At 48.2% G+C, this 16,693-nt stretch overlaps 6 protein-coding genes across 7 annotated transcripts; 3 read left to right on the top strand and 3 right to left on the bottom strand.

Moving 5' to 3' along the window:
• Window positions 1-388: 388 nt before the first annotated feature.
• Window positions 389-2,693, bottom strand: E1B28_012473 (uncharacterized protein). The gene is made up of 11 exons (XM_043157589.1): window positions 2,371-2,693; window positions 2,197-2,318; window positions 2,120-2,138; window positions 1,810-2,065; window positions 1,719-1,751; window positions 1,634-1,655; window positions 1,493-1,568; window positions 1,280-1,432; window positions 1,136-1,223; window positions 966-1,080; window positions 389-908 (listed from the first exon to the last, which is right to left on the bottom strand). The coding sequence occupies exons 2-11, from the start codon at window positions 2,269-2,271 to the stop codon at window positions 639-641; spliced, it is 1,107 nt and encodes a 368-aa protein (XP_043004956.1). The 5' UTR covers window positions 2,272-2,318; window positions 2,371-2,693; the 3' UTR covers window positions 389-638.
• Window positions 2,694-4,529: 1,836 nt separating this feature from the next.
• E1B28_012472 (uncharacterized protein) lies at window positions 4,530-6,652 on the top strand. Its single transcript, XM_043157588.1, has 9 exons — window positions 4,530-4,678; window positions 4,824-4,875; window positions 5,012-5,139; window positions 5,206-5,285; window positions 5,340-5,480; window positions 5,537-5,654; window positions 5,719-6,063; window positions 6,122-6,232; window positions 6,290-6,652. Exons 1-9 carry the CDS (start codon window positions 4,640-4,642, stop codon window positions 6,410-6,412), a joined length of 1,137 nt encoding a protein of 378 aa, XP_043004955.1. The 5' UTR covers window positions 4,530-4,639; the 3' UTR covers window positions 6,413-6,652.
• Window positions 6,653-6,957: 305 nt separating this feature from the next.
• Window positions 6,958-9,312, top strand: E1B28_012471 (uncharacterized protein). The gene is made up of 3 exons (XM_043157587.1): window positions 6,958-8,320; window positions 8,385-8,847; window positions 8,899-9,312. The coding sequence occupies exons 1-3, from the start codon at window positions 7,019-7,021 to the stop codon at window positions 8,967-8,969; spliced, it is 1,836 nt and encodes a 611-aa protein (XP_043004954.1). The 5' UTR covers window positions 6,958-7,018; the 3' UTR covers window positions 8,970-9,312.
• A 132-nt stretch (window positions 9,313-9,444) lies between these two features.
• E1B28_012470 (uncharacterized protein) lies at window positions 9,445-11,364 on the bottom strand. Its single transcript, XM_043157586.1, has 8 exons — window positions 11,114-11,364; window positions 11,029-11,063; window positions 10,909-10,972; window positions 10,735-10,854; window positions 10,584-10,681; window positions 10,433-10,528; window positions 10,292-10,383; window positions 9,445-10,242 (listed from the first exon to the last, which is right to left on the bottom strand). The coding sequence occupies exons 1-8, from the start codon at window positions 11,331-11,333 to the stop codon at window positions 9,882-9,884; spliced, it is 1,086 nt and encodes a 361-aa protein (XP_043004953.1). The 5' UTR covers window positions 11,334-11,364; the 3' UTR covers window positions 9,445-9,881.
• A 34-nt stretch (window positions 11,365-11,398) lies between these two features.
• E1B28_012469 (uncharacterized protein) lies at window positions 11,399-12,612 on the top strand. Of its 2 annotated transcripts, XM_043157585.1 has the most exons (4): window positions 11,399-11,617; window positions 11,675-11,903; window positions 11,962-12,372; window positions 12,426-12,612. In XM_043157585.1, the coding sequence occupies exons 1-4, from the start codon at window positions 11,520-11,522 to the stop codon at window positions 12,480-12,482; spliced, it is 795 nt and encodes a 264-aa protein (XP_043004952.1). In that variant the 5' UTR covers window positions 11,399-11,519; the 3' UTR covers window positions 12,483-12,612. The 2 variants fall into 2 exon arrangements, with proteins under 2 accessions (XP_043004952.1, XP_043004951.1); XM_043157584.1 differs by having other exon boundaries at window positions 11,962-12,612.
• E1B28_012468 (uncharacterized protein) lies at window positions 12,591-16,583 on the bottom strand. Its single transcript, XM_043157583.1, has 10 exons — window positions 15,444-16,583; window positions 15,260-15,394; window positions 15,076-15,213; window positions 14,436-15,025; window positions 14,034-14,387; window positions 13,828-13,986; window positions 13,356-13,770; window positions 13,152-13,291; window positions 12,691-13,092; window positions 12,591-12,628 (listed from the first exon to the last, which is right to left on the bottom strand). Exons 1-9 carry the CDS (start codon window positions 16,525-16,527, stop codon window positions 13,048-13,050), a joined length of 3,060 nt encoding a protein of 1,019 aa, XP_043004950.1. The 5' UTR covers window positions 16,528-16,583; the 3' UTR covers window positions 12,591-12,628; window positions 12,691-13,047.
• Window positions 16,584-16,693: the final 110 nt, after the last annotated feature.

Raw genomic sequence — 16,693 nt, 5'->3', positions numbered from 1 at the left:
GCGCGTACAAAACTTTGCCACAGCCAAAATTATCTCTTGGACGTTCGTTGAAGCCCCCCTGTTAGGAAGTGAGATATAAAACCGTCTCTCCTCAACGGTTGTATACAATATCTTAGGACATCTCCTGAACCCGCCGGTTTGCGAAATGCCACATACTATCTCTAGACTCTTCCTTCTGTCCTCCCGCTAGTTCTGACGTTCCTCCTCTGCATTGTTAACCGTTCTCCGGCCACGGAGTCGCCGCGAAACACCCTAGCTTAAATGGACGGGACCGCGTCGTTGGCCTTCGATAGTGGACACCACGGCCCACTAGTAAGCTTTACGACGCTGTTACAAACGCGACTAATATGCATCTGGTTAAATGATTATAATTACCCTGCTAGAGGCGGCGATTTGATGGACGTAATTATCTATGTGGATTGGTTGTACTCTACTTCTTCATCTGTCATCGCTTTCATCGACGTCGACTGTGATGGGATGTCGGTGACTTGTGCATTCTTTCTTCGGAACTCCTTGCTCACCAGTTACCTTCACAATACCAGTGTTTGGTCTGGCCCGTCTGTCTATCCTGGATGCGTCTTTTCTTTCTCCTCTTAACTTGCACGTTACAGGACAACAAGAGTGGTCATTCTGAAACTTCATTCGGTGGCTGCCTCTTTTTCCTCATCACTGTGACTGCTACTATCTCCCTTCACACCTTTTGTTAACCGGGTTGGATTGTCTGTGTTTGGTAACTCAGAGTCCTGCCCTCCTGACATGCTTTGACCTCCAGGCGTCGTCCCGGTCCCCGTTCTTGTATTCGAACCAAATTGCAATGTGGATAGATCTCCGGCCTCTTGCACGGTTTTTTTGCTTTGCATGAAACCAAATACTCTGCAACGAACGATCATGAGGGCGGGAGCGATTCCCTGAAAGCTCCCATCAATAAAGTGAACAGAATCTGACGGATCTCAGTCGACACTCACCGCGACCAAAGTTACCGTCGGAATCAAATCGATTGGCAACCCTATCGTGCTGGCGCTCTGGACCAATGCGATGTGAACAAAGCTGATTATTGGGTACAGAGATCCCGATTCAAGGCTATGGAGTCGTTGCAGTCAGTTTGAGGTGATTCGAAGACGTCCTCAAAACGCACATGGCAGCCACAACTCCCTGATAGAGCGTTCGAATACCACCCCCGAGAGACTCTCGTGCCTCTCTAGTAACCCACCATATCCTTGAAGCTTGAAGGAGCGAGAAGTGAGTCCAGTTCAATGCGGCGAGAGCTGTTGCTACTCACCGGTTAGAACGGTAGTCAACAGGTTGGCGCCCGCATATGCGCCATTGTAGGCTTGTTTAATATCAGAACCCAGGAAGAACAATCGCTCGCGGTCGGGGTCAAACTCGTCGCTTGCTCCGACGACGACTAAAATTACCGAAATTAATCCTACGACTAGTCGGATGAATCAGCGCTGAACTGACGTCGATATTCGGGGAGTGATCATATACTCACCATTGATAAGTGAAGTAAGCACAAACAAAAGACCAATCCAATTCCTGCGGTTCCATACTATGTAACACCGGTGAACCTTCATCACAGCGCATCTTGTTAGCCGACAACAGAATCTGGAAGGGGAGCTTGCTGGAGACTTACCAGCATCAAATCCGCGAAAATGCTGCGTAAGGTCAGAAATCAATATTCAGATACGGAAAGTTGGGAAGACGGCTCGTGGACTCACTTTGCGAGGATCGAGAGCAAGAGCACGATTGACCTGCAATTTTAAGGTTCGATTAACTCAAACCACAGCGCGTCGGAGGGGAAGGACAAACTGATCAGCGCTCTTGATCTTATCATTATTCGCATGTTTTTCAACAGCGCTAGCATCCCCTGTTCGTAGAAAGATAAAAATCGCCACCATCTCGCGGACCTTGTCTTGTGTGAAGCAAATCACATTGATCGTCCCAATCACAAAAAGTGATACGGTTGACCAGAAGTATAGACCGTGAGGCATTTGACTACCCGTCGATCCATACGGGGATTTTGTCAGGCTATTGATGCACAGTATGAAAAGGAGGACGTAGAACCCTTGGGTCGGTACTGAGCATATCTTTCTCGTGGTGCGAGCATTATGAAGCTCACCGTAAGTGAGGAACATAACCTAGACCAACGGTCAGGTCAGCAATCCGCAAGGAATTCCACTACGCACAAGAACGCACCGAGAATGTGGCAATAGGGTACACCACGACATGAGTCACCGTAAAAAACTCGGAAAACCCGAAGTCAGAGCCCATGTTCTTGGTGGTGAAAAGCCAACCTTTAGAGGGTAATGCCGTTTCTTCTGACAGCCCAATATAAAATCAGTAGTTCCACCTGAGAACAAGGAGAATTACATATGATTAACTTCACTGAATGAAAGGTGCATTGGAAGCCCCGCCGGGTTTAGAGCCCAATTCAATCATGCCCATCCCATGATCCATCACTCTGATCCAAATCTTGATGAACAGGAGGCCTCTTACGGCTGAATGCAAAATGGTATGAACTGAGGTTCTTCTTTATTTGTAGACGACAACAATATTATCCAGATTTATCCAAATTTGGTGACTTTGAGAGCCATAATCTGCCTTGAGGAGTAATTGCGAGGTCCCCGAGGGCCTAAGGCGCCAGTCGTCGTGGAGGTTGAAACGTTGAACGTTGACCATTGAGGAGAGAAAACCCGACAAGGACACGCTCACCTGATCACCACGACCATCGGATAGCGAAGTTAGACTCAAGCCCCCACGATCAAGTACTGTTCTGAAATGGTAAACAAGTAACCTGGGAATTACCTCGATCCTCACGCTACAGGAGACCAACATATCATGATTCATTAGAGACCGGGCAGACCACGACTTTCAGCAGGGCGGAGGAGGCTTTGGACAAGATGTTCCTTTGAACAAAGAGATCCGAGTGTAGAATTCAATTCGAATTTTCTTCGGTATTTCAACAACATGCACAACAAAAATTTCGCCCATCTCGAAATTAGACATTTACAGGGCAAGCTTAGCCCTACTATTTGCGGAGGCGACTTGAATCGTGCTGTTCAAGCATCGCAAGTGCACTGCCGTTGTTTCACTAGTAAGTCTGCAAAGTCCCTTCAAGTCTGACGAGAAGAAATCACGTTATCGCAAGCCTTGCGAGCAGTGTCAGGCCCGTTGGGACCACATTCCCATTCGTTAGTAGACATGCAGCTAGCTTTGCAGGCCTAGAGTCAAGGATGTTCGTTGTAAGCTCGACGGAAGATGAATCGTGAATGAGGAGGCCAAGTCACCACTTACACATGCACGATTGTCGAGGGCAGCGACAGGCTTGGAAGCAGCGATGAAAGCGAAGAACTTGATTTGCACCATGATGAAGGAATCGGCTGTGAATCGAGAGCCTTTGTTTGGATGGGCGCTGGTGAATTTCGCAACTTTTTTACGCGCCGGACTGACCCTCAGGCCTCAGGAGTCACCGACTTTCGTGTTACAAGTGGACGCGGTCATAACCGAAGAGTACTTGAGTTCTCAGAGTCAACTCGGGATCTAGCGTCCTCAAATCCGGTCACCTTGGCGCGTTCCAAATTCCTTATTATATGATCCCTGCTCGGCTTTATGAAGAATACCATTCCAATTTGGTGCAGCCGAATTTGTTAGGAGCGATGTAATGGGAAGATCTTGTATGGCATTTTGGGTGATACCGAGTAAAGCTTTTCAATTTCTTTCGTGAAGTTCCGTAGAACGAGTCTTCTGAGTATCACCAGGTCATATCTAAGCAAGCTATCAGCGCGCGTTGGAGTCAGCCTAGGGGAGACTAGGGAGTCATAGTATCAAGGCAGGCTTCCTACATTCTTGCTCCCACTGCTTCCCGGAAGTGGCCACCCATGATGTTGCATGTAAGCGCACAGTTGGCTGAGGACACCGACGCTGACGTTGCAACTCGAATAGCTGAAGGCATTCGAGACAGGTATATTGATTTGATGCCCTCATGGGAGACATGCAACTACGCATGCTCGTCGACACGTTTAAGATTTAATTATGGCTGGTGATTATCGCTAGTTATTCAATATTCTGCTTTATCAGCTTACCACAGACTTTGGTATAATGGGTTGCAGTGCCGAAGGAGGTGCTTACAGGCGTCGTGCTTAAATGTCGAACCTTCCGAGTTCAGGAAATCGTTGGCAAGACCGTAATGATCTACTCATTCGCCTCGGATATCACTCGCAATCGCAACGGGCGTTACTTTGATTGAAGAATGAAAGAAAGGAGAAAGGAACCGAGCCTGTGTACGTGATTGAGAAACTTTCCAAAGCAAGAGTCGATGTGCTTGTCATTAAGTTTTATGAGAAAAGTACTATGCAACGGCGGAACATCCTTCTAGATCCAATTTACTCCTGGAATCAAGTAGGTGAGGCTCACTGTACTCACTGTACGTATCACGGTGGTCAAGCATCGAGGAGTTCAAAAATTAGGGGGCGACAGCTGGCCTAATAGATCACGTGGTGAACTACCTCTGGTGTCAACAAATGCAAACTGGACGAATCTTCTGAGCTTGTCAATTCGCTTCCAGCTTTTCAACTCGTTTTCCTTCCGTTCCTTCCTTCCTTCTCTCTATCTGACCTTGTTTCTGTCTCATCTGGGAGAAATGTCTGACACGATTGGTATAGCTAATTTGCCCAACCAGGTGGGTCTCAAACTGCGCGCCTCTTATTCCTGTCATTTCGCTTCTTTTTAAGACCCTAAAGGCCCCGGAGAGGACGCCTGCTTTCTCTGGTTTCAAAGTCACGATTGGAGATGATACTGACTTAAATGGACTTCTGAATTTTTAGAGGCATAAAATCGTTGCAAAACGTGGTGCTCATTTTACGCTCATGGTTGTTGGTGAGTAAATTTTTTCGGACTCTCCCCTTCCTCACCTCCTACGACCATTTGACGCGAGTTGTCCATCCACTACACTCGACTTGGACCGACTCCGACCCCTCTCTTCCGCAAACACTTAACTGAAACGACTTTCCAGGCGAGTCAGGTCTTGGGAAAACGACCCTGATCAACACCCTCTTCTCCACCGAGCTCTCCCCGCCCAAAAACTACTCGAAGAGACATGCGAAACAGTTGGACAAATTGACGGAGGTGGACATCATCAAGGTTAGCGCCACGTTTTTCCCCCTTGAGCTTAAATTTTGCCAGCGGATGTTGACATTCGTGTTATAGGCCGAACTCGAGGAAAAAGCCTTCAAGGTCAAGTTGACTGTCATTGACACGCCTGGCTTCGGAGACTACGTTAATAACAGGTGAAGTGTTCTTTGTATTGAGCCTTTAGAATTCACACCAATGACCCTGTGCAGGGAATCCTGGACCCCGATTGTCGAGTTCATTGACGACCAACATGAAGCGTACATGCGCATGGAGCAACAACCTCAGAGAGAGGAGAAGTCCGACATGAGAGTTCATGCCTGCCTTTATTTCATTCGTCCAACTGGACACACGTGAGTCCATGTCTCCCAATGCCATTTTCTGTTCATCTAATTCATACGATTTATAGGTTGAAGCCGCTCGACATTGAGATCATGAAGCGTTTGGGCACTCGAGTCAACCTTATCCCTGTCGTTGCGAAGGCCGACACTTTGACCCAGAATGATCTCTATACGTTCAAGCAGCGCGTATGTTCTCGATCTCTCGATCTACCTTCCTTTCGATGTCCTTATTCATTTTAACCTTGTACAGATCCGTGAAGTCATTAATGCGCAAAATATTCGTATTTACAGCCCCCCTATTGAACTCGATAACCCTGAAGGAGCAGAACATGCTACGACCCTTAAGGAAGCCATTCCTTACAGCATCATAGGCTCTACAGAAGACGTGAAGACGGCTGATGGAAGGGTTGTCAAAGGACGGGAGTACTTGTGGGGTGTTGCCGAGGTCGAAAATGAACAGCACTGTGACTTCAAGAAGCTCCGCTCATTACTCATTCGTACACACATGTTGGACCTGATCTCGACTACTGAAGACAATCACTACGAGAGCTATAGACAACAACAGATGGAGACCAGGAAGTTCAACGAGCCAAAGGCACGTTTGTTTTTTGTTTGTCTTCGACTTTCATTTGCAAACATTAGACACATTGTAGGTGAAGAAACTGGATAACCCCAAGTTTAAGGAGGAGGAAGAACAATTGAGGAAGAGGTTCACTGAGCAGGTCAAGGCTGAGGAAGCTCGCTTTAGACAATGGGAGCAGCATGTGAGTGCAGTGGTACCGACATTTATGGCCATTAATGACTAAGCTACTTCTATACAGCTCATCGCAGAACGTGACCGCCTCAACAAAGACTTGGAAATGGCCCACAGCGCAATCAAACAGCTCGAGGCTGAACTGGATAACCTACAGGTCGGATACGGACGAGGATCGGCAAGGCGATGAATTTAGGTCATTTTCCTTCTGCTTGTATACCCTAAAGACTCTTTACCTCTTTCGATTCCTTACCGAGTGTCCTTTTTCACGTACCCATCCCCTCATTTTGTTTCCGCAAGGATCCTCGCGTTACCGTTCATTAACACTTGGTTTTAGCCGGCTGGATTGCTTTTGTCTCGGCCATTTTTCTCTCTCTTGTTTGTTCTGTTTGTCTACCTAGTGTTCATTTCGAATACGATAATACCCGTCTTCGATTGAGAAGTGTTGGTGAGCGAATAGAGATAGCCCAGGTGACGAGTGCCGCACGCATGGACCGACATACTCAGAGCCAAATTATTCCTGACACTGTACATATCATCAGCGTCCCGCCAGGATCTTCAAAGGACTCGGGTCTAGACCTGGCCCAGCAGTCAGCAGGTCGTATGGAGTTTATATACGAACCAGAGCAGTCCATAGCGGGACTCGAGTACTACGTTGTAGACGAAAGATGACCGCCCTATTGCCGCAAAAGGCAGGCACAACTGACGTAATCCGGAGTAAACGGGAGTAACCGGAGTAACTCGAAAAAATCAAAATCAAGTCAACCACATCCGTTCAACCCTTCCTTCAACGACGATGAGCGCAAAGCGCTTTCCTCAAACACGTCTGCCCGTCGCTGTATACTCTCGTCAACAACGCTCTCTTTACACTGCACCCGTCGTCACTGGTAATCCTCGTAATGCTCCAACGATCCAGTCACAAGCTCCAAGAATACTAGCCGACGCAGGCAAAGGCAGCGAGCAGCACTCTTCTAATGCAGCCCATCATGGCACCAATAATGCCATCTTAGCTTTGCCATATCCCTACTCCAGTTCTTCGTCGCATACGCAAACGAATCCGCCCCCTTCGTCTCACCCAAACCCGCATCACTTCAACAGTTCGAGTTCAGCTCATCCATCGACTCAATCGAAACAGTCAAGCGTCAAGCGTCGCACTAAAAGAGGCCCCAGATATCAGCTCGACGTTGGTGCTTATGGTATACCAAAGAAATCCTCGACACCACCGCTGCGGCACGTGTATACCGACTCACCACTGTCAGTCAGCGTCGGAGAAGACGCTTACTTCATCCGAGGAGATGCTATCGGCGTAGCTGACGGTGTCGGAGGCTGGTCGAAATTGTGTCCACCTTGTACCTCAACCTCCACCCCTTCTGCAGCGTTTGCTAAACGCCTCATGCATTACTGTTCCGCAGAAATACACGACTTCCATGAAGCTAGATCCTCATCAAACCCACCACCTTCATCATTTAACCCTGCTCTCAATAATCTGCTATCATCTTCCCCGTTCTATTCTCCGTTTTCGTCGCCATTTTACTCTCCGTCTTCGTCACAATGGTCCCCATTCTCTCCACCACCGCCACCCCAGCCTTTTGACGAGTTCCAGGATATGGAACATCAACTCTCTGAAGAATTGGAGGAGCTAGAGGAGGGCATCGACGTACTGGTGATACTAGAGAGAGCTTACCAAAAGACACTGGATGCTCATGTTACGGACCCTCCGACAACGGCCGAATCCTCCAGTACTCCGCTACCGCCCCGCCACCGTCCCGAATCCCTACCAAACTCGTATCCCCCCTCACAGCCATGGTTTCCGTCCCTCAGAACATCGGTTTTACCCAAAAAAGATCCTCAGAAACAAAATGTTCCTCTGATGGCCGGTTCGTCGACCGTGCTCCTTGCCGTCCTCGACCACGTTCCCAAAGGACAATTGGAGGTCAAAGTGGAAATGCAGCCAAAAATAGAACGAACAGATGGTCTGCAGGCCAGAGGATCGGATGAGCTGCAAGCAGTTTTGAAACTTGCACACGTTGGAGACTGTATGGGTATGCTCGTAAGAGGAGATGAAGTGGTATGGAGGTCGGAAGAAATGTGGTGGAATGTGAGTAAATGATTCATCAATGCGGTCTTCTATATATATTTACGACTTTTGTATTTCATCCCAGTTCAATACACCGGTCCAACTAGGCCCATTATCTCCGATCACTCCATCCTCTACGGCCACTTCCGCACGTACTTTTACTCTCCCAGTTCAGGCAGACGATATTTTAATTCTTGCCTCTGATGGTTTGAGCGATAATCTTTGGGATGAGGAGGTTATGGATGAAGTGAAGAGGTTTAGGAAGGGTGGTTGGTTATTGTCTACGCCAAACGACACATCTGGTTCAGAGTTTCGTTCAGAGGATGGACTTTTATGGAGGCGTACACTGGCTGGAATGCTCTCCGAGGCTTTGTGTTCGAGGGGCAAGAAAGTATCAGCGCGGAAAAGAGCCAAGTCGAAAGGTACCGGCTCTACTTCGGCATCTGGAACCTCGACGCCTGTAGAAGGAGAGATCGACCGTGAAGAGATACCCTTTGCGCGGAGAGCAAGAGAGGCAGGGAGGTCGTTTAGTGGTGGAAAGGGAGATGGTTCGTGCCTCGGTTTTTGAATGAAAATGCAAAGAACTAACGGACGTTTAGATATAACCGTGGTTGTTGCCGTGATATCTCCTGCTGATGGGGCGGCAGACAAGAAGCTCCATTTCAGCTAACTGTCTTGTCAAAAGTTTCAAGAGTGCGTTCATACTCAGTAATTCAATTTGTTACCCCCACTCCATTCTTCAGTCGCTTTTGTCGCTTTTTTCGTCACGTCTTTGCATTCGCCTATCAACCTGCGAACCCTCATCTCTCCACTCATATCTATGTTGGACAATGCATATGCTATTCTATTTACTTACATAGAAACATCAGTCCGTTCGAAAGTCTTCCCCCCTCATCTATTTATATATCCAACCTTCACATGTTGGCTTCGTTTGTGCAATAAATTTGCTTGTACTGCTATGTATACATATCACAGGTCGCACATTTGGCGGAAATAAATCGAGTCACACCTCCCGATGTTGAACATCTCGACATCATTCTACATCAGTCGTTTCGGACTTTATCCTTGTGTCGATCAGGTCGGGCCCCCTGGCAGTCCTGTATTCATCGAACAGAACAGAACACGGAACATCAATCGCGGTCATTGCAGTCCAAATTCAGGGACCAACACCTCCGAAGAACAGTGTAGCCCACAACCCATGATATACGGACAAGGACACCGACACGCCATACATAAATCCCTCTAGGTTGTGGTTAGTTCCAGCGTATATTCAGTACATCAACTCCCCATAACAACCACATAAATAAGTACACAGAATATAAGCAGTTGTTAAGCAAAGTATAGATAGCTATAGATGCGAACAGTGTAAAACAAGTGGACGGTCATGGTGCAGCAGACGATCCAAGTAAAGCAAGAATACACTAAAAAAAGATAACGAGAAGATCAATCAAGAACGATGAAACGAGGAGAGATATGAGCTGGAATGATATGATAGATGGCACTGGTGGAACGGAAAGCGTCAGAACTCACTCCCATGATCTGTCACATCACGGGAACGCTCATCTACCCGCTACTCCGTCGTTCACTTTGCATGAGAGTATTGATCGTACCCAACCTGTCTATCAATCGTAATTTTGACGCCTGGATCATTCTTTGAGGTGGTGTGGGATGGGTTGTCCATATTCAAACCAGTGTTCTTGCCTTCAGTATCATTATCCGTCCACTCGGCCTCAGGCTTCGTTCGCATTTCGTCCAGAGTGTACGTGTGGCCGGCTCGAGAGGAGATGTTCGTTGGGGTGCGCGCGGAGATGACGTGAGTGGCGCGCGAGCTGGCAGTGTTGGCGGTGGTGCCGCTGAGCGCAAACGAACCGCCTTTGGCAAGAGGACCACGGACAGAGAGGATGATTCGGAGGGTCATCGAAGTCGTCAGTACAGCGGCCATGCTGTTGGCACGTGTGAACAAGTGAAATGCTCTGAATGAGGCGGACGAACCTGGTGACAATCGTCCTCACAGGGTCGGAGATCCCGGTTGGCTTGATAACGAACCAGAATATCACGTTAATCATGTTGACAATCCAAATGGCCTGAAGGCTGTTAGACAAGCGTAATGGTTTGGGGGTACTTTTCACATACACCATACAAATTCAAGCCATCTCGTAGCATCAGTCGCCACGGGGACAGCTGCTTCAATTTCAAGGATCGGACAGAGCGGGCGAGCGCGAGGATCATCTATGAAGTCCTGTCAGTCAAAACGAACATATACAGATAGGAAGTTTGGACTTACAGAGGCAGTGTATAGGGCGGTAGGAAGAACCCAGTAAATGCCCACCCAAGCTTCCTTTGGTCCAGCAATGCAACCTTGTCCTTCTTCCAAAGGTACAGCTAATGTGTATTGGTTCAATGTGATAATCCATTATCAGGTCGAAAGTGCTCACATCGGTAGAAACCACAGCAGACTGCAGTGACGAACACTTGAACAGCAAACAGCCCTCCCATTCCGAACAGAACTTGACGGCTTTGCTCGTAGATGGCATGAATACGAATGACATGAACGGCTGGTAAATATGTTCTTCAGCATAAACATGAAACCAACGATAACATCTACGTACCTGAGGCGGCAGCGAGAAGGATAGCAGTACAGATGGGCTCGAACAAGAAGAACTTTTGACAACTCTGCAGAATTGTTCTCAGAAGGACTGATGCATGAAAACTATGACATGGCAACATACGGCTAGAGACCACTTTGCATCAAAGAACGCAACGGCTATATCGGGCATTCAGTGCTGAGATGTAGATTAGAGGCTGTTTACACACCAACAATCGTGAACTCGATTGGCATGAATAGGCGCAAGAAATGGAAGAGAATCTTGAGAAGGGGCCAATCTTTAGTCTTCATGAGCCTCCATGTCCTGGGAGAGAGAACGAGTGTATCCCAAGCGGCGACTGTCAAAGTGCAAACGAAGAAATATTTATGAGCGCTGAGATGAGGAGGCAAATCGAGCGACGCTGGGAGAGGGAAAGGAGTGCCAGCCATGATGGGGGAAGGAATGAAGTGAAAAATGTAAATGATGGGGAAACGTTTATACTTATAAACTTTTCCAGGCATAACAGTAGCGGTGTCCGGGGGTCCCACTAAATTCCCATATCTTTGCTTCGTCCTGTGCTAATCATTTCTCTACTTGCGGTGCATCAAGGCTTGGCCCTGACACCGTGGTTAGCGATGAACAACTCTTCGTCGACGTTGGGGACTGCGACCACGGATGCAACGTCGTCGCCGACACAGCCAACCAGTCACAGCAACTCGAGCAATCTCTACCTGTCAGTACTTTTCCCTCGTCGTCCAGCATCCTCTCTGAGTCTGACCATCTTCAACAGGTTCACATTCGTGGCGACCTTATTTGTGTTACTACTGATCTCGAGCACAATAATATTTCGCTCGTATATTCTTCGTCGACGATACCAGCGCAATCTTCAGGAAGCTCTTGCATCAGGTGTCATTCTCACACCCAGAGAGCAAGGCTCTCGTCGAAAACGTTTCCGTACACGGCCAAAGTTTTACGACGTATGGCTGGATCCAACAGGCGATACATGGGAAGACATGATGGTAGATGCCTTTCCTCTTCAATTCTTCTCTGTCCGCTAATTACCAACCGATATGACAGCCCGTCTCTGTCCTCCCAGTAAAACCCAAGCGACGCAGAAAAGTCAGTCACATCGACAATCGTGCCCAGCGTCGTGGTCCTAGTATAACAGAACGCTTCGTGAACGCTTTGAGCATGGGCAGAAACCGAATTTTCCGTTTACCGGCCGCGCCATCACCACAGGCACCTCAGGAGGATCTGGAATCATCCCAGCTTGCGGCAGCATCAGTTCCTATTTCTTGTGCTCCACCAGAACCTGAAAAAGGGCCAACAACTACAATATACACCCCCTCCGTTCCCATACAATTCCAAGTTGCCGTCCTTGTTCAGATGCCTTCTCCCCGCAACATCCGCTATCGTGAGGATATCTCTTGTACCGATCGCTCAGAGGATGCAGAACTTCCAGAAGTGGTTTTTGGGGTTACTCGACTAGTTTGTAAACCTGATACTCCCGCCAGCGCATCAGAATAACGCCCAACGTATAGCATTCCAGACATCAAAACGACTTATTAATAGATAGCACCCCCTCTGTACTCAAATAACAGTTGGTAGTTCTTGGGAGTTTCTTGCTATCGCCCCCTTTGACCCATGATGCATGACACCCCATACATGTAATAATATCTAATCGGGTTTCACATACCCTCTTGTAAACTATCTGTACCAATTTGACGGCAGTCATCATGAACGACTAGATTGTGAGGGGCCTCCGATAAGTAGAATATTGTTGCACCGAGGACTCTTAAGACATACGAGAGGATGGTTGAATAGAAAGCTTTTGAACGTGTCCAAACTTGCGATAACATGACGATAGCAAATAGCAAGGTGATATGCGAAGAGAGCGAAAGATAGAAAAGTTTTAGAGCGGGGTGCTGTGCGGTAGTCCGGGAATGGGAGCGAGCGTAAAATACATAGAAACCTACATAATAATACAGCACCTTTTCGCTTCTTGACCAGAACAGAATCGGCGTGGGAGAAGAAATCGGCTTGTGGAAGATCAATGCAAACGTGCTTTGGGGGAGAGAGCGAGAAAGATTGTTGGAATAGAGGATAGATAAATATTAAATCGGCCTCGCACACAGGAGACAGAGTAAGGAAAAGGAAGATAGCTCATGTTGTCCCTTTACAAATAGACTTGAGCTCGCTCACAAGACGCTGGATATAAACGAGCGGAAAAATAAACAACTGAGTGTCTGGAAGACAAAAATACGCACCGCTGCTTCCATCTCGAGATGTGCAGGATCATCGGAGACCCTCCCTGTTTCACCTAACTTGATGCCATAGGCCAGAAGTTGCTTCATATAATGTGAGTCGATAATCGTTTCTCCTTCTTTCAATAAATCCCATTTGGTCGCTACATGATCCATTTAAACGTTCGTCAGTAAAAAAACATCTTTCACATATCGAGCTTAACTCACGTGGTGGCGGGGTAACCTTCTCTTCCATAGACAACCATTCCTGCTTCAGGAGTTCTGGGATCGTCTTTCTCTCCTTTGCATTACGACATAGGCAACTCTGAATATCCGCGATGACGTCCCGCCTAACTTTCTGCTTCAAATGAAAAAGTTTTTGCGGTTTGGTGGAAGGCGAAGCGTCTTTAGGTACGGGCTGGATAGGCACCGTGTATTCCGGATACTGAACGATGTGTGCTGGATCAGGAATAGCCCTCATCTTTTGATACACAGTCAAATGATTGAAGGGGGGTAAGCCGTACACCATTTGGTATAGGATACACCCCAGGGACCAAACATCACTTGAACGTCCGACTTTGAGCCGGACATTTCCATCGGGAAATTCTATTGCCTCGGGGGACATATAGTTAACGGTTCCAATCTGTCAATATCACGACGATTGAGTGTTTCAGAAGGAGAGGCAAAAAAGAAAACTGACCTGATGTTCCCTGTGTATATTCGTCGTATCATTCGCAATTGCGTTGGCAATTCCAAAATCAATCAGTTTGAGATTTCCCTTGACCACCACAAAGTTGGCAGGCTTAAGATCGGAATGGACGATCTTCTCATCATGAATGACTTGTACAGCTTCTAGCATCTTAGAGAGGGTTCAGAAAGGAAATTGGCGTCGAGTATTTTGTTTACCTGTTGCCAATAATAGCCGACCCATAATAGATTGAGTGGTTGCGACACCCTTTCCTGGAGAAGCCTGGCCAAATCGATTTCTCCACACTCCATCACTAAGAACAGATGTCCTTTAGTGTTCCCGGTGCCAAGTTTTACTTCGCTGTCAACTAGGCGAATGATCTTCGTATTCCCTGCCAAACGGTTGAGCAACGCAATTTCATTCATGTACCCTTGCAAGGTTTCAGCATCACTGTTTTCCAGCGAAACACGCTTAATGGCGAAAATGTTGCTGTCTCCGTCCATCACCCGATACACACGTGAAGATCCTCCTTTGCCTACCATGTCAAGTCGAGCATAAATCTTCTTATTCACCTGTAGAAGTCAATTAGTGACAAGACGACGCGTAGCGATAGAACTTACTGCTATGTGGTGCCCTCTCTGTTGCTGTTGTGGCTGAGAGCCGTTTATCTGTGAAACGACCGTAGATGATGGTTTAGAGGCTATCTGCTGGGCAGATACACCTGATTGGGGGGATGGATATGCTGGTTGTTGCTGTTGCCGCGTCTGCCGCGGGGCCCGTTCCCTTTCCTTCTTGATCTCTCTTTCCGGTTGTGGTTGCTCATGATCTCCACTATTCCTATCTCCACCTCCCGCCCAAGTCTTGCCTGGGTTACTGGTCGGCGCGCCCGCTTTCAACGATCCACTGCCTGTGGGTGGTTCAGGCGCAGTAGGACTGCGACGGTGTTTGGCCGAAAGGCCATTCACGCCAGAGGTAGATGTGCGCACCCCTCTGGCTGATGGTGATAAATGAGGCGGCACTGCACCGTCAGCGGTTGTTGGAGAAACGTTCGAGGGCACCGCAGTCAATTGGGCGTGGGGATGTGGCACGCTTCGGAGGGTGTCTGAATCACGTCGTTTATGAGCATATAAAGGGCGCGCTGGTGCGACTCGTGCGGGTGCTGGATGTGTCGGCGAGGGTGAATGACGTGACTGGGGTTGGTACTCATGGGCTGAACACGACCTGTTAGAGACATAGAACAATTGCCGTGACGGAACTCACCAGCATTATCGGACTCTGGTTCTTCGAGAGACTGCCTGGCTGGTATGACGGGCGCTTCACGACGAAGTCCAAGGCTTGTTCCTGGTCGTCCAGCGTGGGACTGCCGTTGAGGTGCTTGAAGTTGATCCTCTTGATTACCTGTAAACATTATTAGAGGCGAAAAAGTCACTAGACTATAACATACGCGATTCACTCAAACTAGCCGACCGCCGAGGACGATTTATGCTGGAATTATTCAAAGATACAACGTTGAGACTACCAGTGCCCTGTATGGGACGTGCTGATGACAATAATGTGGACTGAGGAGGATCAAAATCGTCTGATACCTTCGTCAATAAACAGCCAATTCATGCTGGAAGGTGACGCACCAAGGTCTGTATCACCCCTCGTTTCATGATAGCTGGTTGGGCGACTGGCTGTGCCATACCCACTATCTCGATATGCGCCGTCTTCACCTTCACTTTCTGGTGTCACTCCAAACTCTGTAATCCGGTCGGTTGCGTACTTCGATCCAGTTCCTTTCAGCCGTGAACCACTTGTACGGGACAAACTGATAGGTGCCTGGCCCAAAGGACGCGATGTGCCACTTAGCGAGTAGGAGCCATAAGCTCTTGACGGAGGCGCAAGACGCGCTGGCTGAGGTGCTGTACTCGTCGCGGAGACACCTAATGATGATCCACTATGTCGTGAGCCATACAACTCTCCCACACTGGGGATTTCATCTGAGCCACGGACGTTCTCTTTCTCCTCTAGGTGAGAATAGGAGCCGTAGTAGTCCGATGATAGTAGCTTTGCTCGAAGTTCCTCCACGTTCTTCTTTTGTTGCGCTCTGTTTTGTTGGTCTGTAGCCACCCGAACGCGACTTGGCAGATTTGACACGGGGGCAGCGGCGCTGGATGAAGGACCCGACAATGCAGGACCTGAAGCCACTCGTTGGAATGATCGGGGCACCCTTTCCCGGTCTCGTTCTGATGTGGCTGTCTGCGGTCCGTTCAGAACTGAATATGCGCTTTCTGAACGAGATAACGAGGCCCTCCCGCCGGTGGGAGAGTTTGTATTTGTGATTGTTTCAGCGTAGAGTTGTGTGTTCAATGGCTGGACCGGAAAATCAAGTTTCAAATATTCTTTGTTGGCTACACCTGCAGATGGCGGACTAGGCACTGAAGTTATGGCGGCTCGGATTTCAAGCTCGACTGTCGACTGCTCCTGATCATCATTTGCGCCTGCTGCGAATTTAACCCTCCCATCTGCTTTTTCCCCTACTTCGACCGCTGACGGAGGACTTGGCCCTGATCCTCTTGCGACACGAACTATGTTTCCTTTCCCATCGTCGGAATACGAAAAAGAAAGCTGTTCAATATCAGACTCATCGGAGTCTGAGGGTGGAGCTAGAGGCGAATGTTTAGGCGATGAGCTGGTAGAAGGAGGGGTGGGTGGAGGAGTAGAGGACATGGAGGTAAAGAAGAAAGGGAACTGGTTCTGTTGAACCTACAACGAGGCAAAATTCGAACACGAGGTGCGTAACGCGACAGGTCACGTTGTCGTCTTGGAACCAATGCCACGTGCGCGGGCGAAAAGTGATCGTGATCATCGGTCTTCTTAAGCAGCTTGCTTTTTT

The sequence above is a fragment of the Marasmius oreades genome, chromosome 8 (genome assembly GCF_018924745.1).
Source record: "Marasmius oreades isolate 03SP1 chromosome 8, whole genome shotgun sequence".
Taxonomy (NCBI): Eukaryota; Fungi; Basidiomycota; class Agaricomycetes; order Agaricales; family Marasmiaceae; genus Marasmius; species Marasmius oreades.
This window is presented reverse-complemented; position numbering and strand designations above follow the sequence as displayed.